Genomic DNA, 25,979 nt, shown 5'->3' on the forward strand with positions numbered 1-25,979 from the left:
AGTCAATGTGATAGAATATAGTAGAAAGAATAATGGGATGGACAGAAAACTGCCCTTTTAGTTTGGTTTGTCATGTTTTAACAGGGTGAACTTGGACTTAACTTCTCTGGATATGCAGTTTCCCCATGCTGGATTTGGATTTAAGGATAAAAAATATACCTGCCCCATCTACTTTAGAAGATGATTATGGTAGAGATCAAATTGAAATGGAATTAAGGGTTTGGTTTTTTTCTTTTAATATTTTTTTGTTGTTGCTCAGGAAATAATCCTCAATAATCTTTTTAATGCAAATTACTTTTAAATGATAATTTTTTGTTATTAACAAGTTTCAAGGTACTGACCAAACATTAAAAAAAAAAAGCAGACAATGCTCAGTTTTTGCCAGTTTGTAAAGAGGAGGGAAAGGGATCAGAAAGAACAGTGTCACCAAATGTGACCCTGGGCAAGTAACCTAACATGACCTGTAGGGTAAGTCAGACTTCAGATAGAATTCTGGCCCTCCCAAATACACAGGCCATCATCCCAACCGCTCTGACCATCAGTCTCCTCATTAGTAAAGTATGATTAATAATAGTAATAACATTTATGAATGCTTTCTGTGGGCTCTGTACTATTTCAAGCATGTTGCATTAAGTCATTTAATCCCCTCAACAACCCCATGAGAGAGGGACTTTTTTTTTTTTTTTTGCTGTGTTGGTTCTTCGTCTCTATGCGAGGGCTTTCCCCAGTTGCGGGGAGCGGGGGCCACTCTTCATCGCGGTGCGCGGTCCAGAGAGGGACTATTAATATCTCCATTTTGTGGGTGAGGAAACTGAAGCACAGAGAAGTTAAGTCATTTGCCTAGGGCTGCCCAGCTAGTAAGTGGTGGAGCCCAAGACGAATCCCAAGCACTCTGACTCCAGAGCCTGTGCTCATGTCTGTGCTGGATGGCTCCTTCCCTGTGGGGTTATTTTGAGGATTAAATGAAATAAGGCAGGGAGTTCCCTGGCAGTCCAGTGGTTAGGACTCGGCACTGTCACTGCTGTGGCCTAGGTTGGGGAACTAAGATCCCGCAAGCCGAGCAGCTGGCCAAAAAAAAAAAAAAAGAAAAGAAATAAAGTACATAAAGCACTCAGTGTGGCCTGGCACACAGCTGTTAGAATTATTGCATTATCTTGAGGTATAAGAGTGGTAATGTCTATAGGTCTATAGACCAGTTCCTGGCACAAAGGGGTACTCTAGAAGTTGTTTCCCTTCCCCACTGACTTTATGGGAAAACAGAGAACGGGTTCCAAAGTGCAAGCACACACAGAATATGCTCATTTATGCATGTCATTTTTGTATGCTTTGGATAAGAGGTTGGCGCAGGGGATACCTCAGAACCTGTTGAATCCACCTTTGCTGCATTGCTCTAGTCTCATTTTTTTGTCTTTCTTATGCTTCTTTTTTATTGCCTTTATGGTCTTCTAAGGAAAAATTCAAGCTTCCCTGGATTGGGAAAAGCTTGAGCCGAATGTCACAGAAAGTGGAATTGGCTTGTAACGTTGTCTGAAGGCTCAGACTCTGGGGGACACATGAAAAGCCCAGGGACCATTGGGATGTTCTCCTCGGGTGGAATCTTCCTGGGTCTCCACCCTGGGTTGGGCACCCCCTACACACATCTGCCTGCACACATGCTCCCATGATCTGAAATCCACACACTGTTCATAGTTACTTCACAGCCACGCCCACCTCCCCACCTCAGACATCCCCACTGCCCATGGACCTTCTGCACACAACACACAATGCACACCCTCTCGACATCTGCATCTGCTGCCCGACACACACCCACACACAGACTTTACACGCATGCATTTGCATGCTCCTTATAGATGCCCCTGTAACCCCCAGATCTTCAAGGGACACATACACATCGCTGTAGACTCTCCATCCACAACATCCCTCATAACATCAGGCTATGTTTAGAATGGTCTTTGATTTTGCTTTCTGCATTTTGCCCTTCTGTTTCCCTATCATCCTAACGGCAGTCTCAACGTAAATGTAGTAGGATGAGGCTTGTGAAACAGCACAATTTTGAACATGCCAGCAGGGTCTGATGTGTTTTATTTATCTTCAGAACAGACCTCACCTACCTTGCCTATTCCTGGGAAAAGCTCCATGTTCTTCCATTCGTGGGAAAACGATAGTTGCAGTTACGGGCAGGGCCAGTGACTTTGTGGGGTGGGTGGCAGCAGCAGCCTTAGTTAGAGCAGTTTGCTCAGCTGATCAGTCTGTGGAGTGTGGGCCCCCTAATCGGGAGGAGGCCAAGGGGAGGAGGGCATTGCCTTAAGATCAGCCCCCATCTCAGGAGAAGCCAGAGCAGACGGCCTCGCGCTGAATTCGCTGAGTCCAGCATCCTCTCCGGTGTGAGCCCATCAGTGCTGGCGTGGGTTAGCTCTCACACTCCCCTTTTGCTTATCCCCAACCTCCCACCAACACCCCAGGGCCCGGTTCTCTTCCTTTTGGGAACGTGCTCACGCCAGGACAGTAAGGTGTGGCGGGAAGGGCACAGGCTCGGGGAGGCAGGTACCGGCTTGGGTTTCCGTGAAGTCGGGTACCAGCAGGAGTGTGACACGCCGTGGGGGCACCACTCTCTGCAGGAGCCAAGGGGAGGCACCATCCTTACGTTCAGGCCTGACCTCTAGCATCTCCACCTGAGCCTCAGGTGCCAGGTGGGCAGCCGCGTGGTTGAGGGCATGGACCAAATGCTGTGACCGCCTGGGCCAGCTCTGTGGGACAGAAGCTTCAATAACTCCTATTTTAAAGGGCTACTGCCGCAGAGGCCAGGGAAAATGACAAATTCAAGGTGATGAGGAGAGAGTATTACTTCAAGTTTCCAATTGTACAACAGCCTTAGTTTCAGAGCCGGCTGAAGGAACAAGTCACCTTTGACACCGGGAGGCCAGAAGCAGGAGGGAGTTCTAGGGCAGTGAAACTACTCCGTATGATGCTACAGAGATGGACACATATTGTACATTTGTCCAAACCCATAGAAGGTACAACACCAAGAGGGACCCTAATGTCAACTCTGGACTCGGGGTCACTATGATGTGTCAATGTAGGTTCGTCAGTTGTAACAAATGTACCGTCCGGTGGGGCGTTGATATTGGGGGAGGCTGTGTGGGGAGGGGGTATGTAGGAAATCTCTTCCCTCCTCTTAATTTTGCCATGAATCTAAAACTGCTCTTTAAAAAACTTAAAAGTCAATAAAAATCAGTACACTCCACTAGATAAAAGGAAGAAAAAGAGATTACACTGGTTGGAGGCAACGAGAAAGCACGAGGCATTAAAGAGAGATTGGAACTTTATTATTGAGACTTTCTCCCTGATGAACTCAGAATGGAAAGAGCACTGGAAAGGTTCTGCTTCGGAGAGAAACAGCAACTGTTCAGGCACAAACGTTCACAGATACTCCTCCTGGGGGAATCGCTGCTTCCGAATCCCCCCCAGTTCCCCACTACCCCCCACGCTCACCCAAAGAGTCAGAATTCTGCTCGAAATCCACCTCCACAGAGCGGGGCACAAAACAGCACTTAAAGCCCCAGCTGGTTGACAAGCCTGCGGGAAGTTAGAAAGAAGGGAAGTCAAGGGGTGAACAGAGGAACCGAAGGAGTAAGAAAAGTTAGCTGGACGGAGAAAAGAAAAGGGGGGAAAGATCGCTGATAATGTCGCCCCCCCCAGAAAATATAAATATTGTATGAATATGTTCTTCTCATTTCAGCTGCTTCCCCCAAAGCAGTGGTGACCTCAGCAGCTATGACAATGCCCAGTTCTCCACTTGTTCTTCCCCTTGTTCACTGGGAAAAACATATGCCAAGAGTAGCCGAGGGCAAGAAGGGGCATTAAGGAGCAAAGTGGGAGGGCAGCCCCTTGAGAGTGCAAAGGATGGGAGATGAAGCCAGGGCTGTCTTTTAATGAGAAGGAAGCAGCTCCCCAGGTGCTGGTCACCAGGCTCCTTGGATGCCCCTGGCAGACTTTGCTTCTCTGGTTGGCTCTGTCCTTAGAAACAGCATCCTGGTGGCGGTGGGGCCACTGGTCTTCTTGTGGGAGGTCCCGGGTCCTCCAAAAAGCCAAAAGAGGCAGCCTCTGATGCAGCACTCGCTGGAGTGCTAATCATTCTGAGAAACAGGAATTCCGGGATTGCAGTTCTCCATGTGGGCCTAATCTGAACACCAATTTGCCAATTTGCCTCCACTGCCTAATCCTCAGGGCACCTCTCCCTCTGCTTCGTCTTCACTGTCCTTCTGGTCCTGGTGACCCCCTGGTGCTGGTGGGTCCTCCTGGTGAAGTCCCCCAAGACAGGTCACTCCCAGGAGGGGCCAGCTCAGTTGTCACTCGGCAGGAGGAGGCCCTCGGGGCAGCCGGGCCGGCCAGGGTCTCCTGGACTTAGACTCTTCACCCACCCACTTGCCATCAAGAGGCTTGTCCCCTCCAGGCTCTTCTTTCCGTCCCCCATCCCCATTGCCCTCCGCCAGGCAGGCATGACTCTCATAGCTAGCTCCTCCTCTGTGCCCTCAGGCATCTGTTATCTCCCTAATCTCTCTTGGACAACGTAATACACACACATTCACACTCATTGGTATTTGAAGGCCAGGCTCCCCTACCATGTGCGCTCGGTGGGTATCGGCATCAAGTTCAGGTGGGAAACTGAAGGTCAGGCCTAGGTTGCCACCAGCACCAAGTGGCTGGTGCTGGTTCTGACTCCTGGGAAATTGCTCCGAGTTTCGAGTGTCAGCGCATCAGGGAATGGAGAAGAAGGGAAAGGAAAAGCCGCGTGATGAAAACCAGGAAGGAACGAATCTTCTGCCAAGTGTCTCCACGGAGAAGCTGTGGCAACAGCAAGAAGCTCTCCACTGTCCCCTCTGAAACCCAAAGCCTTTGGGGTCTGAGTTTTCCAAGACATGCAATAGACAAAGACACACTGCAAACCAATTAACCCTCTGAGCCCTGCCGGGACTTTCACTGAAGTCACTTCCAACAAGTAAATTACCTGAATGCATGGAACAGTCACCCTCCTCTTGGGGCCAAGGAAGGGACTGAGCTTCCTGGCTGGCTTAGAAAACAATGCCAGAGAAATGGCCCGGGGGAGGCAGATCCTTCTAGCCGGGGACTCTTGTTCTCTCTTAGCATTCTGGTATCCTGAATCGTTCCGCACCCCTTGGGGGAACAGGGGAGAGGCCTGGGGGTAGGCTCAACACCCAGGTTGATTCAGACCCTGAGAGACTGGCTCCTGTTGAAGCCAACCCAAGCTCAAGAGGCAGCCGAGGGCTGGGGACAAACAGAAGACTGTGTGTGGAAGGCAGCCACGTGGACAGAGCAGACAGCCCTAGAGTAGACAGCCCTACGGAACTCAAATCTCTAGTTTCCCAGCTTACCGGGAAAAAGGAATTTCAGCTGCTTTTAGCTCATGTGATGCTCGTTAATCCAGTTTACACTAGAATTGAGCTGCTCTCTGTCCCTCCAAGAGGGGATCCAGGAAAAGCAGGTGTGGCCTGACGTGCCTCAGTCAGGTCCCTAATTGAAGCAACAAGACAAGCATGCCACAATTCACAGTTTCCACTCTCCCCCCTCGACCCACCCCTTACCCCACCAACTGGCCTCAATTAACTCCCAAATCTCCAATGCGTAACGGTTCCTGCCAGTGTGGCTCAAAGGGTTAATAAACCAGGACTTCTCAGACAGTTAGGACACAAGCTCATTCACCAACAGGAGCCCGAGAATGGCAACACAGCAACCTAGGGTTTCCTATAGCGATTCTTTGGGGTTTCGCCACACCCTGTTTTGTCACAGTTGAGAGCACCTGGATTCTTCCCCAGCCCAAGGCTTCCCAGGAGGCTGGGGAGCTCCTGGGTGATGGCCCGCTCAATCTTATCCAGAAAGCAACCTCCCATGTAGGAACACTGCTGGGACAGGAGCTTGAAACTGGAGATAGGGTTGATGCCAAAGAAGTCCTTATAGGCCTCGCGGTTGGGAAGGTCAAATTTGCTGACGTTGGTCTTTGCCAGGATGGTCTTGAAGATGTAGAATTTATCAGGGTCTTCCACGATGTCCTTAAAGACCAGTTCCCCATCACTGAAGAAGGTCATTTTGTCCTTGTACGTCTGCAGGTAGCGGTCGACCAGGAGGGCGTGAATGCGGACCCGGACGGCATGCTGGCGGATGAAGGCAATCTTGTTCTCCAGCCTGTTCTCAATCACCTGATTCAGGTCTTCCAGGAGGGAGATCTCTTCCCTGAGAAACAGGTCCCAGTGGGTGTCGGGCTTGTAGACATATGGCCAGAAGGAGCTGACGTACACCCTTGGGGGCTCCGTGACGTTGATGAGCGGGGCCAGGCTCCAGAAGAGGGCCCCATAGACCCTCATGAGCATCTGCATGGCCAGGTTATCGGCTTTGTTCAGGATGATCCTTATTTGGGACTCACGCCCCTTCAGCTGGCGGAAGAGCATCTCCAGCTCCAGACCCACGTCCAGCTTGGTTGGGTCAAAGACAACAAAGATGAGGTCCGCTCTGTCGATGAACCACTGGCACACGTCGTTGAACGGGTAACCTTGGGGAAAGGGAGCGAGAAGTCAGGCTGGGCAGACGCCACCTCAAGCCCCTCGCCCCTCTTTCCAGAACCAGACCACTCCGTGGCTCGAAGGGAGTAACGGCATCAGGGAGTTTCTGGGTTTCTAAAGACTTTTAAAGAATTAATTACATATCTCCTGTCCCTTGTCAACCCTCAATCAAGAATGGCCTGGTGGGGGGACTTCCCTGGTGGCGCAGTGGTTAAGAATCTGCCTGCCAATGCAGAGGACACGGGTTTGAGCCCTGGTCTAGGAAGATCCCACATGCCACGGAGCAACAAAGCCTGTGCGCCACAACTACTGAGCCTGTGCTCTAGAGCCCACGTGCCACAACTACTGAAGCCCGTGCGCCTAGAGCCTGTGCTCCGCAACAAAAAGAAGCCAACGCAATGAGAAGCCAGTGCACCACAAGGAAGAGTAGCCCCCGCTCACTGCAATTGGAGAAAGCCTGCTGGCAGCAACGAAGACCCAATGCAGCCAAAAATACATAAATAGATACATAAATTTATTTTTATTAAAAAAAAAGGATGGCCTGGGGAATTCACTGGCAGTCCAGTGGTTAGTACTCCGTGCTTTCACTGCTGAGGCTGAGGGTTCAATCCCTGGATGGGGAAATAAGATCCCACAAGCCGCATGGCAAGGCCAGGGGAAAAAAAAAGAACAGCCTGATCCTTGTTTTAATCCACAGTGGAATCCAAGGCTCCAGGAAAGCAAAACACTTTTTCCAAATGGAGATTTTCCCACTGTCTGCAAAGATCTGGGCAGTGGCAAAGATGTTGAAGGAAAAATGTCAGGGAATTAGAAGGAATAAAAGAGAAGGTGCCTTACTTAGGGGAAAGAAACATGGACCTGCCATCAAGACCTGGACTAGAACTTGGGCTCTGCCACTGGCCAGCTGAATATTAAATGCTTCTAAGCCTTAGCATTTTAGCTGCAAAATGACAAGAAGAACAGTAACACCTAAGATGATATAAAGATTACGATGTTGCTATAAATTTAGGAAAGCACCAAACTAAAACTGCCAGCCTGTCACACAGCCAGCTTGATACATTCTAATTCCTTCAATTTATTTCCAAAATGAGAGGACTAGGAATACCTGTCTTGAAATGTTTCTACAGTGATCAATCAGTAATGAATAAAATTATCCTATGCATTATAGGAGTGCAATAAAGATTAATTTATTATTATAATTATTAGTGATAATATTATTACTAGCTATAAAACAGGGTTCTGGTTATAACCATAAACTGAGATCCACCATCTGGTCATATATTCCTACAAATGCCCCATTATGACTCATCTCTGCAGACGGCCCTGCATCGTAGTGACACCAAGTGGCGCTCCCCTGCCACCTGAAGGCAAGCAGAGCTTTGGAAAGTCTGAGACAGGCTTCTCTTGAAGCAGGCCTGGTAAAGCAGATACTGGGACTAGGAAGAGTTGAAGGTCAGGTTTAACCCAGATCCAAGTTAGCCAGAGGTCAAGTGCATGTGGACTGGGATCCAACGAGTCCAGGCTCTTGATCACCCGGACACCATGGGCCTCCCAAAGACAGCTAAGCCCCAGCACAGACCTCAGGGAGCTCCTGACAGAGAAGACCAGGCTTCCCCTTGGGAAAATGCTGATGGCCTCCAAACCTGATTGGTCCTTGAGAAGGGAAAAGGATGAGGTACCCCACACCCAAGAGGCACCACAGTGACAACAAGAAGGGGCTGGAAGCAAAGAATGCATCCCCTGGTCTTGGACAACACTAGCCTCTCCCACGTCCGCCTACCATCCACTGTCTAAAATATTAACAGTTTTCTAAGACAGCGCTCATGCTGCTCAGAAACGATTGTTAAATTACCTCTTTCTTGTTGCTTGCGGTTCTCGATGATGCCTGGCGTATCCACAAATGTGACCCGCTCCAAAAGTTTGTGGGGAACCTCAATGCCGATCAGCTTCTCCAGGAAATTCTGGCCAAACTTCTCAAGGGGCGAGAATGACCGGGCACTGTCAGCAGCCATGACGATACCCTCGATGGTCTTCAGCTTGGGCCCGTGCATGAGGACCGTGAACTCGGAGGTGGTGGGCTCGGCGCCTGCACACACAGGCATGGGGTTAAAGGGAACACAGTCATCTCTGGGGAAGCAATCCACCACCAAGGACATGGACAAGCAAGATGTTTCATGGAGGGCTTGCCACAGGCGTTGGATACTATGTTTGCTAACCTAGTGGCTTCTTTTAATTCAATTGTGATAAAATATACATAACAAAGTGTACCATTTTAACCATTTTTAAGTATACAGTTCCGTGGGATTAAGAACATTCACATTGTTGTGTAACCATCACCACCATCCATCTCCAGAATATTTTCATCTTGCCAAACTGAAACTCTGTCCCCATCAAACACTAACTCCCATTCCCCCACCCCCCGCCCCTAGAATCTCTTCTGCACTTTCTGTCTCTATGAATTTGACTACTCTGGGACCTCATATAAGTGAACTCATACAATATTTGTCCTTTTGTGTCTAGCTTATTTCACTTAGCATAATGTCTTCAAGGTTTATCCATGCTGTGGCATGTATTAGAAATTCATTCCTTTTCAAGGCTGAATAATATTCCACTGCATGGATGGAACACATGTTTTTTATCCATCATCCATTGATGGACGTTTGGGTTGTTTATAGCTCTTGGCCATTGTGAATAATGCTCTGTGAACATGGGCGTAACTGCTGGTTTCCTGCATGTAATCTTCATTATTATATTGAAGATACGTATGAGTATTTTAATTTTTCTTTTTTCTTTTTTTAATCTGTCATATTTTATTTTTTTAATTGAAGTATAATTGACTTACAATATTATGTTAGATTCAGGTGTATGACAGAATGATTCAATAGTTTCATACATTACGAAATTATCTCCACAGTAAGTCTCATTACCATCAGTCACCACACAAAGTTATTACACTGTTGTTGCCTATATTCCCTGTACTGTACATTACATCCCCTGAATGTTTTCATTCTTCAAAATGCTTTTTACATATGACACTAAAATACCAACAATCACACAAGAAAGTCTCACTGTTACCTGTATAGAGCTGGTAGCGAGTGTTTTCCAGCCCAAGGAGATAGTTTATCATGGTGGATTTGCCAACACTCCACGGTCCCAGGAACAGCACCATTGGCTTGGATGCGATTTCCCCATCTGTGGGCAGCAGGGATGAGACATGGAGGTGAACTCACAAAGCTCCTTACTGCGGAGGGACAGGGTTCTTCACTCTGCGTCCCAGACAGTCCATCTTGAGTTGTGGGATTCTACCCTGGACCAGAGAGCGTGTCACCTTCAGGGGCACATCTCATGCTATGTTAGTGCAATGACCCAGTTAGAGAACATGGGAAGACAGCATTTGGGCCATGCACAGATCTGCAGCACACCGGCCCCAGAGTGGGAGGGATCAATTGAAGTCAACTCCTCCTGGTTCAGATCTGGAGGCGAACGGTTCATAAAAGGGGCAGGAGAGAGCAGCCATGCGGGGAGAGACGGAAATGCCGCTATCTGAATTGGTAACCAAACAAAGGATACAGAAGAGGCTTAATACACCCTTGGATGGTCTGGACTCGGGCGCTGCCTGTCCCCTGCTTGCCTCCCCTTCACTGCAACTCCTGACACCCCTCAGGCTCAGCCCAAGCCAGGCTCCAGGGCCAGTCTCAAATATTAGTCTCCAAAGTCCACGGCACATTTGCCAGTGTCCAAGACCAAGCGCTGACTCGGCAGTTCTCTGGTTCTTGTCCCATGTTGGGGAGTACACCCTGCCTGGGCTTCCCCAGTTGGGGTCCCTGAGCAGGAAAAGCAGAATTCTCCAGGGCTCAGGGAAGGGGCAGTGAGAGGCTCCTTCCCGCTGACTTACAGCCCCTCCTTGAGCCCTGAGACCAAGCTGGTGTCTTGTGAGGGGAGAGCACATATTTATTACCTGAAATTGGTACCAGGCCATGCCCCTTCCTCCCTGCTGGTAAAGACACTCAGTGAGTCCTTCGCACTGCTGGGTTCTCAACCCCTGGCTCGGGGACAGGAAGGGACTGGTGGGCTGGGGGTTGGGGGTGGCAGGAGTCCCCAGTTGCAGCCACAGAGATCCTACAAGAAGCCTTTTTCCCCAGGCCCAGGCCATGCCAAGGGGAACTGGGCCTTCCAGCTCTCCCGCGAGACCACCCCAGCGGGCTTTGCCGGCTGCTGTTCCCGCTCTCTGCAGCAGGGGGCGGCACTGGCACACGCAGGAGGCTGCAAGTGAGGGACCCAGCAGGGAGGTCACACAGGAGGCTGCCCAGGGGCACAGAGGAGCCCTGGCACTGGCGAGAGATGAGGGGCGAGGAGGGAGCCTGGAAAGTGAGATCACGACACTGGGATGCTCTCCCCACAGAGAAACCATCCCCCTGGGCCGCCTGCCGAAGAAGATTGCAAGGGAAGAAGGAAGAAAAAAGGAAGAAGGAGAAAGTTACCACTCCTAATTCCAGCTGTGTGGGCTGAGTAGCCCAGCATCTCTCAGGGCCTCCGGTCCACCTTCTGTAAAGCAGGAATAATGTAGGCCCTACAACACCCCATCTGCTGTAGAGCCATTGGGAACATCGCGGAGATGATACAGAAACAGCCAACTAACATAGGAAGAGACGTGCAAACCACTAGCCATTAAATGGCAATTAGATGCCATTGTTAACAGGTTTCCAAGACAAGCGACACTTAAAAATGGCCTTGCTGTGGGGCAACAAGAACCCTATCCTGTTGTTGTGGGTACACAGAGGACAACCTAAGGCAACTGAGCAACAACTATCAAAATATTGAATTCCAGCATTTCTTTAAAAAATGTATCCTACAAATATACTTCCATGAAATACAAAACACTTATAGCAGTGTTTGTAACGCTTTAAAAACAGAACATGGCAAACACCCCGTGGTCCATCAGCAGGGTATGTTATTTAGGGTGGTGGGTTCACAAGGACCAGAAAGAGCATCTGTGTGGTGTGACCCCATCTTTGTAAAACAAACGAAAAGACACCCTTGGATATGCTCATGTAAGCAGAGCAGTATCTGGAAGTATTCATGAGAAACCATAGCAGCAGCTGTCTCTGGGAGTGGAATTAGAGAGGCTGGAAATCAAGAAAGAGATTTTTATTTTTCAATCTATACTATTTCAATCTATACTATTTTGCACAGAACTTTTATTTTTATGATTTTGAAAATCAATTTTTGAAAGAATCCAGACCCGAGGGAAGTTGAGTTGAGAAGCCATTAGGAGGAGGGAAGGATTCTAGGCCAATCAGGGGACTGAAGACACGACCTGTATGTGAATGGGGAGCCCTTCGTGGCTCTTGAGCACAGGAGGGATGGAAGTTGGCATCTCCATCCTTGGAAACCAAAACTGCCTGCATGAACGTTCACAGATGAAACACTTGTTCTCCCATAAAGCCCTGTGCAAATTAAGGGGCACACCTGCTGGGAAAGGATGGTTCGTGCCACTGAGGTCTCTGCCCCTCCCTGATAACTCAGGAGAACTCCCCTTGAGGGCTCAGGGAAGTGTGGACAGTCAGAGGTATAGGCCCGACCTCCGACCTCCGGACACTAGAGGTACCTGTGATCTCGTGCTGCCGAAGCTCATTGTATTTGTAAGACTGCTCCAGGGGCTTGATGGATGAGTGGTAGATCTTTCGAAGCCGCTGCAGCACCACTGGGGGCAGAGAAGGGCAAGGGTCAGGCAGGGGCTTCACCGGGTGGTTTCACCGCTGTGGATCCGTCTCACTCCCCAGGGCGGCTCTGGCCCCGCCTGGTGGGGAGCAGGGGCCCGTGCAGTACATCAGTGTTCCTGGGGGGAGCTGGTGCACATCTCAACCCTCAGAAATCTTTAAACCGAAAGGCATCCTCCCAACCCCTGAAAGCCTCCAGAGCTTTTTTTTTTTTTTTTTTTTTTTTTTTTTTTTGTGGTATGCGGGCCTCTCACTGTTGTGGCCTCTCCCGTTGCGGAGCACAGGCTCCGGACGCGCAGGCTCAGCGGCCATGGCTCACGGGCCCAGCCGCTCCGCGGCATATGGGATCCTCCCGGACCGGGGCACGAACCCGTATCCCCTGCATTGGCAGGCGGACTCTCAACCACTGCGCCACCAGGGAGGCCCCAGAGCTTTTTTTTTAACCTAACCCTGTTCTCCTTCCCCTCAACAGTGTGTCCAGAAGCACCGCCTCAGCCTGCAGCTACCTGAAGGCCTTTCTATGGCAGATGGCAACCCCATCTCCTTCTCTCTTCCCCCCCAAACTGTACTCATGCTTGCCTTAGGTTTAGAGGGCAAGGAGGCATGGCCGCCCCAGCCCTGCACCCTTCACCGCATCCTTGGTGCCCCTGGGAGGAATCAAACATCCCAAGTATCTTCCTGAGAAGAGTGTGGCTCCAGGGAGAAGGGGCTCATGGGGTGAGGCACAGGGAGGGAAGAACATGGGGCCGCCGAGGGTCAGTCTTTCCAAACCCTGCCCGTGAGCTGCCCACCTCCAGCTGTGTGCCAGAGTAAAGCCCTGCCCTGCTCTGAGCTTTCACCAGCTCATCGATTAAGAGGAGACAGTAAGCCCAGCTGAAAGCCTTGAGTTATTACAAGAATGAAATGAAATACTGGACATCAGAGGGCTTTATCAACTGAAAAAATCAAAGCCAAAGTGATGAACAACCCTCCCTGGCCATGACTTGGAGGCTACACCGTCCCCAGGCAGCAGCACTGGGATTTGCCTTTCACCCTTTCGCTGGCCCCTCTGCTTGGATCGCCTTTCCTCCTCCCCGCCAACCCAGAGCCCCCCAGCCTTGGATGCTGCTCACGGAGCCTTCTCCATGAAGCCCCCCATCTCCAGGGCGCTCCTCCTGCCTGGGGTGCCTGCTGGCCTCAGAGCTGCAGTCATGCCCCACCAGGTGCTGCGTGGCCTCTGGCCACAGGGCTCTCCCAGCCCAGCCCAGGTCCTCACGAACACACCACACAGCCCACCCCCCGCCCCAGCCCCTCCACCTCCCAGCTCCTGCCCCTGATTACCAGAGAAGTCATCAGTTGGCTTGTCCTCATTCAGCATCAGAGTTTTCTCAATGTGGGAGCGGTCCCTCAGCGGGGCTTCCTCAGTCACATCTTCCGCCTCTTCTGGGGAGAGAAGCAGAGAGCAGGGTTAGGGCAGAACTAGGAGCCAGTGGCTCTAGGTTCCCTCCAGTCGGGCAAGGGCGGGGTTGTGAGCAAGTGCTGACCAAGGCTTGCCAGGTTCAACTGCAAGGAGCCCTGTTTCTAGGAGGGAGTTTTAAAATTCAAACTCAACTTGTTAAGCTCCTCGATCCATTTTAGGTATTCAACAACTGTTGATTGAGCACCTACTATATACACCAAGCACGGAGCACGGCGTTGTGAATGCCGTGGTGCCCAAAACCGGCCCAGCTCTGCCCTTGTGGAGTTTTCTACAGTCTGGTGGAGAGAGGGAGGGAAGTAACCTGGAGAGTAATATAATTACAGACAGAGATGTGGGTACGGAAGGAAAGGTCCCAGAAGCTAGGAGGGCCTAAGAAGTGTGCCTACGAAGTCTTAGCAGGGGGAGTTAGAAAACTTCCTGAGAGGAGCGGTTTACAGGAGTCTGCATTTTGGGTTCTAAGAGAACCACTGGCCTGGTCAAGTGAGCATTTTATCAGGAAGAGCTGCTACAGGGAGTCTTGGGGAGCGGGGTGGGGAGGGAGAGGCGGGAGCACTGCTGCTTCTGACCCAGCAGGAGATGTCCCTGACTACCTGAGGCTCCAGGGAGGGGTGCTCACATTCCTGGGCCTCTAACATCACAGCTGTCTCTGTGGGCTGATGGCACAAAGGATTTTAGGTGATAGAAGGAGGATAGACTTGGCCTGTGGGGCAGAGGGAGACCAGTTCCAGGAGGGAAGGGAGAAGAGAAGAAGCAATGTGCCTCATGCAGCACCTCAAGAGAGTGATTCTTTCTGAGATCAGATCCAGAGCTGGGAGGCCAGGGAAAGGGGAGGGGCTTGCTCCCCCAGTGCGTGTACCTGCCAGGTGTGGAAGCTAAGCTCTGCCAGGAAACCTGTGTTGGAAAGTGAAGATTGACCCCAGTGCCTCCATCCTACAAGCCAGTTCTTGGCCCAGGTCAGTGTACCCGGTGGATGAGGCCACACCTCCCTAGGATGCTACAGCCTCCAATGTTGCCCAGCAGCTTTGGCCCTGCCCACCCCCACCCCCCGCCGTTCCCCGGCCCTGAGAGCAAGCAAGGCTGCTGCTGCTCCAGGTGGACGGACATCTGTGGGACATTAGTGTCACAGACAGCCTGAGGTTTCTTATCACCATCCTGACATGGCCTAGTCTTCAAGGGGAGACCCCAGGAGCTAGCCCACCAACATGGTCCCGCAGTGCCCCCTCACACCCACCAGCCTGCCTCTGGGCCTCAAATCCTGCCACTATGCCCCCCACCCCCACCCCGTCTTTTGGGTTAAGGCACTGGTCTGTGTTAAAGTGCACTGAGAGACCTTAACCGGTAAGTTTCTGATGGCCTATAACGAGATCAGGTTCCTCTGGGTTCTCCAGAGTCCCTCCGAAGTGGGTATAAGTGGCTAATGAACAGCCCGAAGGCACCCCGAGGGCCGGGCAACCCCCATGGGGCCTCCACCCCACAAACCCGGGGCTGGCTGGGGGCTCTCCCGCCCTGTGGGTCCTTGCCTGCCCCTACACACAAGACCTCCGGGAAGACCGCAGCCGCCCCAATTCCCGGAGCAGCCGCCACGCCCCCGCCACGCCGCCTCCCCGCGGAGGTGCCCGGAGCAGCCCTGGGATCCCCTACCCTGAGGCCCCTCCTCCTTGGGCTCCTGCGCCTCGGCCCCCTCGGGCCCCGCGTGCGACTCCTCAGCGCTTGGTCGGGCCCCCTCCTCCCCGCTGCTCTTGCTTCCCGCCGCTTCCTGGGCTCCTTCCCTGACTTCCTCCCCGGCTTCTTCCTCTTCCGAGGAGCCCCCTGCTTCTTCCGAACTAGCCCCGTCGCCGCTGTCCTCTTCGGATTCTTCGCCCCCCTCTTCTTCGTAGGAGGCCGCGTCCTCGTGGTCCTCGGGCATCCCCTCTGCGGGGCGGTCCTCCTGCGCGCCCCCCACCTCTGCGCGCGCGTCCGACGCTGGGCTGGGGCTGGGCTCCCCCTGGTCCTCCGCCCCCTCCGCGGCTTCTGCGTCCAAGTCCGCGACTCCATCTGGCAATTCTGGCTCCTGACCGGGCCCTGGGTTGCCCTTCCCTCCTGTCTCGACCTCCTTGCTGGGAGAGTCCCCTGAGTCTTCAGGCTCTGGGGGCCCTGCTGCTGCTCCCTGCGCGGGGTCGTCCCCTAGCGCCTCCGCGGCTTCCTCGGGGACCTCGCCCCTCCCAGCTTGTCCTTCCGTCTCCAGTCCTGGGCCCTCTCCTGAGCTGAACTCTGGCGCCCCCTCCTCCCCGGGCGCCCCCTCCCCTCCTGGGGGAAGGGCGTTTGCTCCAGGTTGGCCCGTATCTTCCTCCCCAGACCCCGCAGGTTCCCCGGGGGGAGCTGACTCGGAGGCTGAGGCTTTGGAGAGGCTGGCTTCGGGATCAGAGCCCAGGCCGTTGGTGGCGGGGGCCCCGGCGGCTGTCTTCTCCGAGCCCCCAGCCTCCCTGCCATCTGTGGGGTGAAGGAGCAGGTTCGTCTCTCCAGGGGCCGCTTCTGCCTGAAGCGCCCTTTCCTTCTCCTCTAGACTTGCGTCTCCAGCACAGAAATGATTCTCCAACAAACTGCCAACATCTTCTGTGCCACCCGAGGCGGAAACTTGCAGTTCTAGATGATTAGAACACGATTGGTAAATGTCAAGGGGTTGGCACTCGCTTTGCTTCTCAAAAGTCTAACTCAGCCTAGCTCCTGTCTCCAGGAGAGCGGTGTGGACCAGCGGGACTGTGGGGCACCTCCCTCCCTGGTCTTCATAACCGCCCTGCGTGGCCGGCAGAGCCTCCCTCTTGATGGGAGCCGTGGCTCAGAGCGAGCAGCTGACCCACCCCGAGCCCCGCCCCTGACCCTGCCTCTCCAGCCTCCCCGTGGGGATGGAAGTTGGGCGAGCCCTTCCAGCCCTTCCTCAGCCTTGCGGGCAGGCACGTGCAGCCTGGCTTACCCGGAGATCTTTCCAGGATAGGACAGATGCATGTCCACCCCACCCCTCATCAGTTCCTAGAGTCATTAACCAGCGTGCTTTTTATATTGCTACCAACAAAGTAGTGAAAACAGGTGTGTGCTGGCCAGATCCTCTTAGCTTAAGGGGCGGAGCACTTAGGGGATTACTTGTGGCTCTCAACCTTAAGTCACACATCCAATTCTGTCCCCTTAAGGGCAGGCATTTGCTGGCCTCTCTACCTAAGATTAGTGGGGACATGGCCTGAGGAGGAAGAGATACACAAAACGGGCAGGCCTGGGCTTCCTGGTGGCCTTAGCGAACCCCTCCTGAGGGGATCCCCTTCTAAGGGCCCAGAGCTTTACTGGGAGAGCCAAGGGCACTGGGAGAGCAAAGCAGAGGGCAGGAAGGGGCCCAGTCTGTGTCAGATGCCTCTGTCAAGGGACAAGTGTGATTTATTTGAACAATGGGGTCAAAAGGGAGTGTGGGGCCTAACCCTTCTGCCCCCTCCCACCCAGGTTGGGACCTATTTAAGGAGGAGACCCACAGAGGGGGGGAACATCGCTGACACATGGGGATGAGGGGACGGGACCGTGGGTGCCCTGCCTCAGGGTAGCTGAGACATCCCTAGGTCTCCCTTGATTCACAGGACTCTTTCTGAGGAAGCAGCATCCCTCCTCCCTGCTGGGTACAGCGCCTCCTCTCTCAGGCCCAGCTCTGCCTCCCATAAAGAAAAGCCACTTCTTGGGGGTACCTACCCCTTCTGCCTCGGGGTACCCACTCCCTTGTTCCCTGAAAGCTGGGGAAGCCTCCAGGGGCCAGGAACAAATACTTTCTCATTAACCCTCACAGATACAACCTGCTATCAAATTCAGAAGGATGGGAAGTTTGGGTGCCTTTTATTATAAAGGAGTCCACATGTTGATATAACACTTCCCCCAACAACCTTCACATTTGTGACCACAGTCACCTCCCTTATTACTGTCAGCCAGGTTTCAGAGGTGAAGGTCTAGAGAAAGTCTTTGATTTGCCCAAGACACCAGGCAGCTAGAGGGCAAGTGGAACCCAGAACTGCCCGCTCCTTGTCCAGGCCTTCCATGCTACGCTGTGTTGAGGGGAGCATAGAGGAACCCCTTCCCGCTGGTACCTCGCCCCTCCCTGCATGCGCCCTCTCTGACTCCTGGATTGCAGGAACCAAGGCTTAATCCTCCCTCTGTTCCCAGAGCTGGGACCCTGCCTGACCCCCAGAAAGTGCTATGAAGAGGTCCATGGGGAGATCTGGGTACAATAGGAATTCCTGGTCCCTTAGTGGGGGAGCTGGAGGTTACTCATTAAAATTTTCTTTCATTACCACTGAATACCTGTAAGTCCTGATTCCTTTGCTTGCATGTCTACCTCCCCCACCTCCCACCCCCGACAACCTCTGGAAAAAAATCTTATGGCAGGAATTTGGTATAACCCAAGAGATTGACAGGCCTCTGAGCAGCAAGATATATGTGAGATACATTTGTACAATTATTCAGTGGGCCAGGCAATGCTTGAGCACTTTATGTATAAAACATGAACTTACTTGATCTTTCTCAACTTGCTTACTTCTGTAAAACAAGTCTTACTCATCCCCATTTTACAGATGAGAGGACTGGAATTAGAGGCACTGAATGCCTTGCCCAACATCACACAGCTAGCAACTGGCTGAGGCCATTTAACTCCAGAGCTGCCGAGGAGATTGCCTGACCCTACAGAAGGGTTCTACCCTGCCCCCTACCCCATCCTACTCCCCCCCACTCCCCTGTGCTACTCAGCGTGTGGTCCAGGGGCCTGGGAGCCTGGTAGAGATGCAGACTCTCAGGCCCCAGCCTAGAACCACTGAATCAGAATCTGCATTTTAACAATTCATTTGTTGCATATTACAGTTTGAGAAGCACAGTCTACATGAGCTCAGAAAACTGCCTCTGAACCAGTGGTTCTTGACACTGACTGTGTATTGGGATCACCTGGTTCTCGATCCCCACTCCTCTCCCCCTCCTCAGAGGTTCTGATTGAATTAGTCCAGGGTGTAGCCCCAGCATCAGAACTTTGCCCCCCACAAAAAAAATTGGGGAGCAATTCTAACATGCAGCCAAAGCTGCAAACCTCTGCTCAGCCAAATTGTCCTGACCCCAAGGTTTCTGCTCTTGGCCCCTCCCCACTCACGTGCCCACTGGAGGCTCCCAAATTGGATGGGTCAACAGGCCTTTGCATTTGACCTTGAAATAGCAGTGGTCAAGGATTCTCCTCTAGGGAATCCAGCCCTTCCCAACAGGCCCTGTCACCCTCTACTATTAATGTTGTTGATGATGGTGGTGATAGTGATTTTGATGGTGTTGATTATGGTGATGATGGTGGTGATGATGATAATGGTGATAGTGATTTTGATGGTGTCGTTGCTGGTGGTGATACCGGGCTGAACAGACTGTGGGTCTGACTGCCTGTGGTATTTCTAATATTGTCAAATACCATCTGTCCTGGTGGGGGTGAGAGAGCTGCATCCATCTCTGAAGGGAGATAAGGACCCCAGACTTTGGATGTATACGTGACCTTCTCACTGTTGTGTATTTCCACGCCTGGGCCCTGGACAGCAAGTCAAGTGGGTACATGTGTGTATACACATTTACATCCATTACTCTTCCCTGGTTTTTATGACGTAGTGCCAAGCTGCCCTTGCCCTTCGTCTAAGCAATTTGGAGTGAAAAAAAAACCCAGGGTGATGGTTTCATGCCCTGTGACCTTCCTTCCCAGGCTAAAAATAACTTCTCTGACAGAAAGTCTCTCAATGGAACAAGCCATGCCATTGGGTCCCCAGAGTTCAATCCCCAGGAAGCAGCTGTGCCATTGGGCCCAATCTCTCCTCCAGGAGGCAGTCAGAGGCTTCAAGAGCCTCCAGTTAAACTCAGTTCAATTCTGTGAAATCAAACCCAGTGTCTTACCACCCACTCTGGCCTCCCTAGGGTCTTGCTGAAGCCCCCTAGCGGCCCCGGAGGAGGGGTGGGGGACGCAGAGGACCCAGGACATGCTGGCCAGTGTGAGAGCCTGGTAAGATGAACCTCAGTCTACCCCAGGACACATAGTACTGCACTGTATGTGCTAATGTCAAGGCAGCCGCCCAGGCCCTGGACAGGGTACGTGAATAGCAAGTCCCCAGCTCAGCCTCGGCGATCATGGGAAGGCCCCTGAGCCTGACAGGCTGGTGCCCCAGGCAAAGCACGGCATACACTGGCTCTGCTTTCTCTCCTGATGCCCCCTCTGCCATCAGCCTTTCTCTGGGGGGTGGGGGGTCAACCATTCAGCTGCTCCCCCACCCTCCCACAGCCTTAGCAGGAAACCTCAAGCTCAGTTCCTCTCTCCTCTCTCCACCACCAAACACTGGACTTTTTTCCAGCTCCTAACTCTTCCCAAACACTTTTGTACAGACTCAGGTTACTGCGGAGTTGCCAGGGGACTTGGTGAGTCCACTGCAGAGGAGGAAGCTCTGGCTGGGGAGCTTTAAAGACTTGCCCAAGATCAGGGGTAGAGGTGGGACAGAGCCCAAGTTCATGGCCCTCAGTCTAGAGTTCCTTCTGCTCCCACATGGTTTGCAAACCATGTCCCATGAGATGCTAGGGTTCCATGGAAGGGCCTAGTGAGTGAGGGGAGATGAAGGAGCTGGGGTTCAGCCACCGCCTTGGTACTTCCTGCCCAGCAGCTCTCCTTGGGTCTGTCTGTCCCACTGCCTAAGTCGGGTGGGGGTGGGGTGGTTGACAACCACTCTCCTGCCTCCCCTGCCTTTTCCCTAAAAATTCCTCCTCTTGATCATTTTCTCCAGCAGCCCAAGAAGCCCCCCATCACAGCATCTTTTCACTTTGCTGATAAACATGCACCTGGCACAGAGCTAGATGACATCTGACCTTCACACAGAACTTCATACTTCCCCAAGTAACTTCATGTTCTTCATCCCCCCCAGCAGTCCTCTGAAGCAGGGAAAGCAAGGATTATTAACTTCTCTTGAAATGAGGAAGCAGACACAGCAAAGTCAAGTGTTGGCTCAACAGGCCATCCAGGGCTGGGCTAGCACTCAGGCCAAGAAACAAAGCTGAGCTCTCTGGACCACAGCGAGTGGCATCCGAGCCCTGCAGGGCTTTCCCGGCACAGATGCCCCATCTCCAGGGTTGGGTCAGTGTGAATCTGGGTGTTTCACAAGGTGATTCTAATGAACACCAAAGTTTGAGAATCCCTGCTCTGGGTCACCCTCAGTACCAAGTGTCAGGGAGTCTGTCTCGAGTTTGGAACGGGACCTCAGGAGAAGAGAGGTCAACACCCAAGATCTTTTGTTTGGTTGACCTGCTTTGGCCGACCTCTTCACGGACCAGAATGTAGACTCAGTTCCAACCTTCCAAGTCTCCTTAGTGCATGTTTCCAAGCATCTGTCGACGTGACTTCTCATCCGTTTGAACTGAAACCATTGAGTCCAAAGTCACACACAGGTAGAATACACCATTACTCATACATGATGATGCAGATGCGTCATCAGTAAAAAAAAAAAAAAAAAAAAAAGAATCCTGGTGGTACAATCACTTTCCACTTCTACCTCTGGACACACCTGTCCCTGGGAGTCAGGAACAGTGGTCTGGTCGTCCAGGGAGTCCCCCGTCTTTCATCAGGCTGTCCTCTGCCCAGACACTTGGACGTCTCACCTGCGGTGCCTGAGATGCAGTGGAGGGCACTTCAGAATCAAAGTTCATGAGGCCAGAGCGGCAGCCCAACCCCTCCGTGTTCTAGATCCTGTCCCTGAGCACTCCTGGACTGAGCCAATGGCAGCGACCCCTCTGGCATCACATTCTTTCTTGGCCTTATTTATAGAGTAAATGTTCACTGCTCAGAGCCCCTTGTTTCTTCACCACTTGGATGAGTCTTCAGATGGCTTTACAGACGCTGATGCTGAAAAGGAACTTAGGAGGGAAGTGCCTACCCCCTTCTGGGACCCTGAGACCCTCTCCCTCACCGTTCTGTGGGCCCCTCTCTCCTCCCCCCAGACAAGGAGAGCAGGCAGCCATTCGCAGAAGGTTCTTTGGCTTCCTGGCCAAGCTCCTAAAGTCAAGGCTAATCCCACCAAGACAGCTTGTCCCGGGCTGGACTCTAGCCCCAGAATAATTCACCCAGGGGATAGGACACAATGATGTGGCAGAAGTCAGTGGGAACCATGGGATGGGGGTCAAAAAGGACCTCCTCACGGACAAACTGGTTTAATTTCACTGATCAGGATCCTAAAACTCTGATAAGTGATTATCCCAAGACCACAGGGCTAGTTAGGCTAGTTAGCAGTGGGCTGGTTCTGGAACCCAGCTCTCCACCAGTTCCGGGTCTCTTGAGCTGTCCCAGCATCTGGCCACTCTCCCGCCCACCCCAAAATGAGAGGGGGTGAGTCAGCCTCAGACGGACAGCGACTTCTCTGCCTACCCTCTTCTTCCTCCCTTTGAAAAGGATGTTCAAGACTTCAAGACAACTGTTTTTAACCCATAAAGTCCAGAGATTGACAGAATAACTCCATCCCCCTTCCCCACCCCTAATTCCTGGGAATTCTTGGTTTGGGAGGTACACAGAGAAGTCGCCCGGGATCCCACAGCCATGGTGTACACACATGCTCAGCACTGACGCCCGGAGGATCCATGAATATGGGTGAGTACTCACTTTTAAAAGGCAAGTACCTTTGGAAGAAGCAAAACATTAAGCCCTAAGCCCTGGGTGTGACTCGATATTAAAGGGATGCTCGGCTTTCCCTGCCTGAAGTGAGCACAGATCCTTGCAGGAGTCGTTGGCAATACTTCCTCCATTCAGAGGGGCCGAGGTGGGTGGGAAGGAAAAGGAAGGAGGGAGGGATGCAAGTTGGATTCTGAGACAGGCTGAGGCAGGCGGGTGGTTTCCCCCACCTCCACCTCCTCACCCGAAGAAACAACTTCCCTGGGAGCTCGAGGACCACCTCTGGGAGGGCTGATGGTCTAACTTTGGGGTACCAGGCAGGGAGCAACCCACTGGGGGCTAAAGGAGTGTGGCTCCCCAAGGTCGCGGTCAGACAAACGCCTTGGGTTCAGGTCAGAGCCATCATGGGCTTGGCAGGTGTGGGGGAGCAATGACACAGACCCACCTCCTCCCCGAGCCAGGGAAGTGGCAGGAAGCTGGCTTGGTTCTCGAGCTCAGGAACCAGATCTGACACCTTCCTGGGCCAGGCCCACGTCTCAGGGCTTCCCTTTGCCGCGAGACCCAGAGCCACACTGGTCTCTCTGGACACCGTCAGAAGCCAGGAGAGCTGGGCTCTGCTCCTTGGAGCCTTCCTCACTGCCATGCAGGTTAGTACATGGGCTGCCCCTCACTCCCCACACCCAGCTCCATTCACCCATAAAACGCAGAGAATGATACCTGCTTTGCCAACGCCTTCGGAGTATTTTAAACATCAGACAATGTTTAAAAACATTCTACGGGGAATTTCCCAGTGGTCCAGTGGTTAGGACTCGGCACTTTCAGTGCCGGGACCTGGGTTCAATCCCTGGTCGGGGAACTAAGATTCTGCACGTCACATGGTCAAAAAAAAAAAAAAAGCATTCTACGAATGTCAGGTATGATAATAATAATTTCCTAGAAGAGCAGAGATGCCAGGCCAAAAACAGAATGAGCTTCGGACAGGAACCGAGCTGGCTCACCTGCACCCTACTCCCCTCAACCCCCCGTTTCTGGGGGTCAGTCAGTGGGCCAGGCGAGGTCTTTCTGCCCGGGGTCCTTCTCCCTTTCTTCCAGCTGGAAGCAGCTCAGACAAGGAGCTGTGGGCGCCTGGGGGTGGCCCAGCTCTCCATGGTTCCCGCTGGCCTGGGTCAGGACACAGACCTGAGCTACCAACACTCCCGGGCCCAGACCTCGGCCTCCTCAGCCCCAGGCTAACTCCTGCGGCCACTGACTCCCACTTCCAGGCAGCCCTGACTCACCCAGAAACTTCCGCAGCCACACTCGCCTCCCCCTCTGTCTTCTGCCTCCCGGGCTCCTCCCATCCAGCTATTAAAGTGAGGTGACCCTGCACTTCACCCCAATAAAAAGGCATATCAGGGGCCACATCTGTGTGAGAACAGGTGAGGGCCCTTCCCCGCTCTGGGAACAGGCACCACGATGGGAGATAGGCCACTCGAGTTGCCCATGTGGCCTCACCACCGTCCTTAAGACCAGTGAGCGCAAGGAGCAAAACAGTCTGCCCTTCAGGAGCGACTCAGGCCTCGAGGACGCTGCTGTGGCTGTCCCAGAGACAAGGGAGAGCAGCTCCAGCTCCCCCTCAGCCGCACTTTGCTTGTCCAGCAATCAGAGCTAATGTTTCCACGGCTTGGAAGGGCCTCGCACACCGGCCTGCATGCCCCGACTACCGCAGCCCCTTCACCTTGGCACCGCCAGCAGCTCTGCCCACCTCCACAGCTCTCCCCCCACGATGCCAGCTCAGGGGTGAGGCGTCATCCTTAGCAGATCTCACCCCCAGGCGCCCCCGCCACCAGGTCTTCTCAGAGGAGTTTAGGGAGGAAGGTCAAGCCAAGGGGAGAGGGTAGGGCAGCAATAACACATGAATATTCCACCCTGTGTGCCTGGCCCATGGACCCTTCCAGAAAAACTGCCACCCAGACGCCAAGATGCCGGATCTTTCCACCTTCTCTCACAAAGGGCTTCCCCAAATTTGAGACAGATGGGCTCCCCAAACCTCATCTTTTTTTTTTTTTTAATTGTATTTATTTATTAATTTATTTGGCTGCGTTGGGTCTTCATTGCTGTGCGCAGGCTTTCTCTAGTTGTGGCGAGCGGGGGCTACTCTTCATTGTGGTGCACGGGTTTCTCATTGCAGTGGCTTCTCTTGTTGTGCAGCACGGGCTCTAGGCGCGCAGGCTCAGTAGTTGTGGCTCATGGGCTCTAGAGAGCAGGCTCAGTAGTTGTGGCGCACGGGCTTAGTTGCTCCGCGGCATGTGGGATCTTCCCAGACCAGGGCTCGAACCCGTGTCCCCTGCATTGGCAGGCAGATTCTTAACCACTGCGCCACCAGGGAAGTCCTCATCTTTTTTTAATGCTTTTTTTTTAATATAAATGTATTTATTTTATTTATTTTTGGCAGCATTGGGTCTTTGTTGCTGCGCGCGGGTTTTCTCTAGTTGCAGCGAGCAGGGGCTACTCTTCGTTGTGGTGCGCGAGCTTCTCGTTGCAGTGGCTTCTCTTGCTGTGAAGCTGCGTGAGACCAGCTCTTAGTTCTCTGAGTTCAGGACAGCAGAGGTCATAAGACAGGACCAGAGGAGTGTTCCAGCGTCCAGGTCACAGAGAAAGGGCAGAAGACCACCTCCCACATGCTGCTCCTTGAACAGTACAAACTTCCAAAGCCTCTGGAGCAAATCCATCTGTTACCCTCAGTTATGGCTCCAGAGCTTGGACACCACAGACAAAGACGCTAGAACACCCAGGCTGCTCTCTGGTGGAATGTCCTAGAGATCTCACATCTCCTCTGGAAGCAGACTGGTTTCCGGTTTGTATCCCCAAGACACCTGAACCCCAGACATGTGGGCCCCACTTTCCTGGGGAGCCCGGGCTCCATCCCTCCTGCAGGCCAGGCCTCTCAGCCCTCCAGGGGGGCTCCCTCTCGGGACATCCCATCCTGGGGAGGAATCATTAAAGCAGTTAAACCCGAGAGCAGCTTCCTTCTCGGGTGGGCTCAGCGTCACCGAGGCCCTGGGTTCTCCATCTGGTCTCTTCAAATACTGAAACCAGACAAGGCTCTCACCATGCATGAGCCTTCTCTTCCTCCAGCACCTGGTGGCCATGCAGACGGGCCATCTACTCCTTAGTTCTTGTGGCTCCTCTGGAGAGAGGAAGGTTAAAGCCAAGGGCAAGATGGAGAGCGGGGCAAGAGCGAGTGGACATTCCGCACACGCTGTCCCCAGGGTGACCCTTCCTGGTCATTACCATGGGCCCCACGCAGGCTGTGCCAGGCCGCACCTGAGGATGCAGCAGGCTGCCTGCCCAAAGGGCCTCCCACCCTTCCCGGATAGGAGTCCCAAATCCCTGCACTGAAGCCTGAGCCTGGTCTTGTATTCCTTTCCCAAAGCTGCTATAACAAAGCGCCACAACCTGGTGGCTTAAAGCAATAGAAATGTATTTTCTCCTGGTTCTGGGGCCAGAAGTCCAATATCAAGGTGTCACAGGGTGCTGTTTCCCCCAAAGGCTCTAGGGGAGGTGCCTTCCTGTCTCCTCCAGCT

General features: G+C 52.8%; 1 protein-coding gene across 1 annotated transcript in view; it reads right to left on the reverse strand.

Annotated features, from left to right (window-relative positions):
- Positions 1–5,753: 5,753 nt before the first annotated feature.
- Positions 5,754–25,979, reverse strand: part of SRL (sarcalumenin) — a gene marked incomplete at both ends in the record, with an annotated part of 33,551 nt that continues 13,325 nt past the window's right edge. Inside the window, 6 exons of the mRNA XM_079719263.1 lie at positions 5,754–6,565; positions 8,428–8,661; positions 9,651–9,767; positions 12,184–12,279; positions 13,616–13,717; positions 15,396–16,376. Coding sequence (XP_079575389.1) covers positions 5,754–6,565; positions 8,428–8,661; positions 9,651–9,767; positions 12,184–12,279; positions 13,616–13,717; positions 15,396–16,376 — 2,342 coding nt within the window. The remainder of the gene's footprint in view (positions 6,566–8,427; positions 8,662–9,650; positions 9,768–12,183; positions 12,280–13,615; positions 13,718–15,395; positions 16,377–25,979) is intronic.

The sequence above is a fragment of the Hyperoodon ampullatus genome (assembly GCF_949752795.1).
Source record: "Hyperoodon ampullatus genome assembly, chromosome: 14".
NCBI classification, from domain to species: domain Eukaryota; kingdom Metazoa; phylum Chordata; class Mammalia; order Artiodactyla; family Ziphiidae; genus Hyperoodon; species Hyperoodon ampullatus.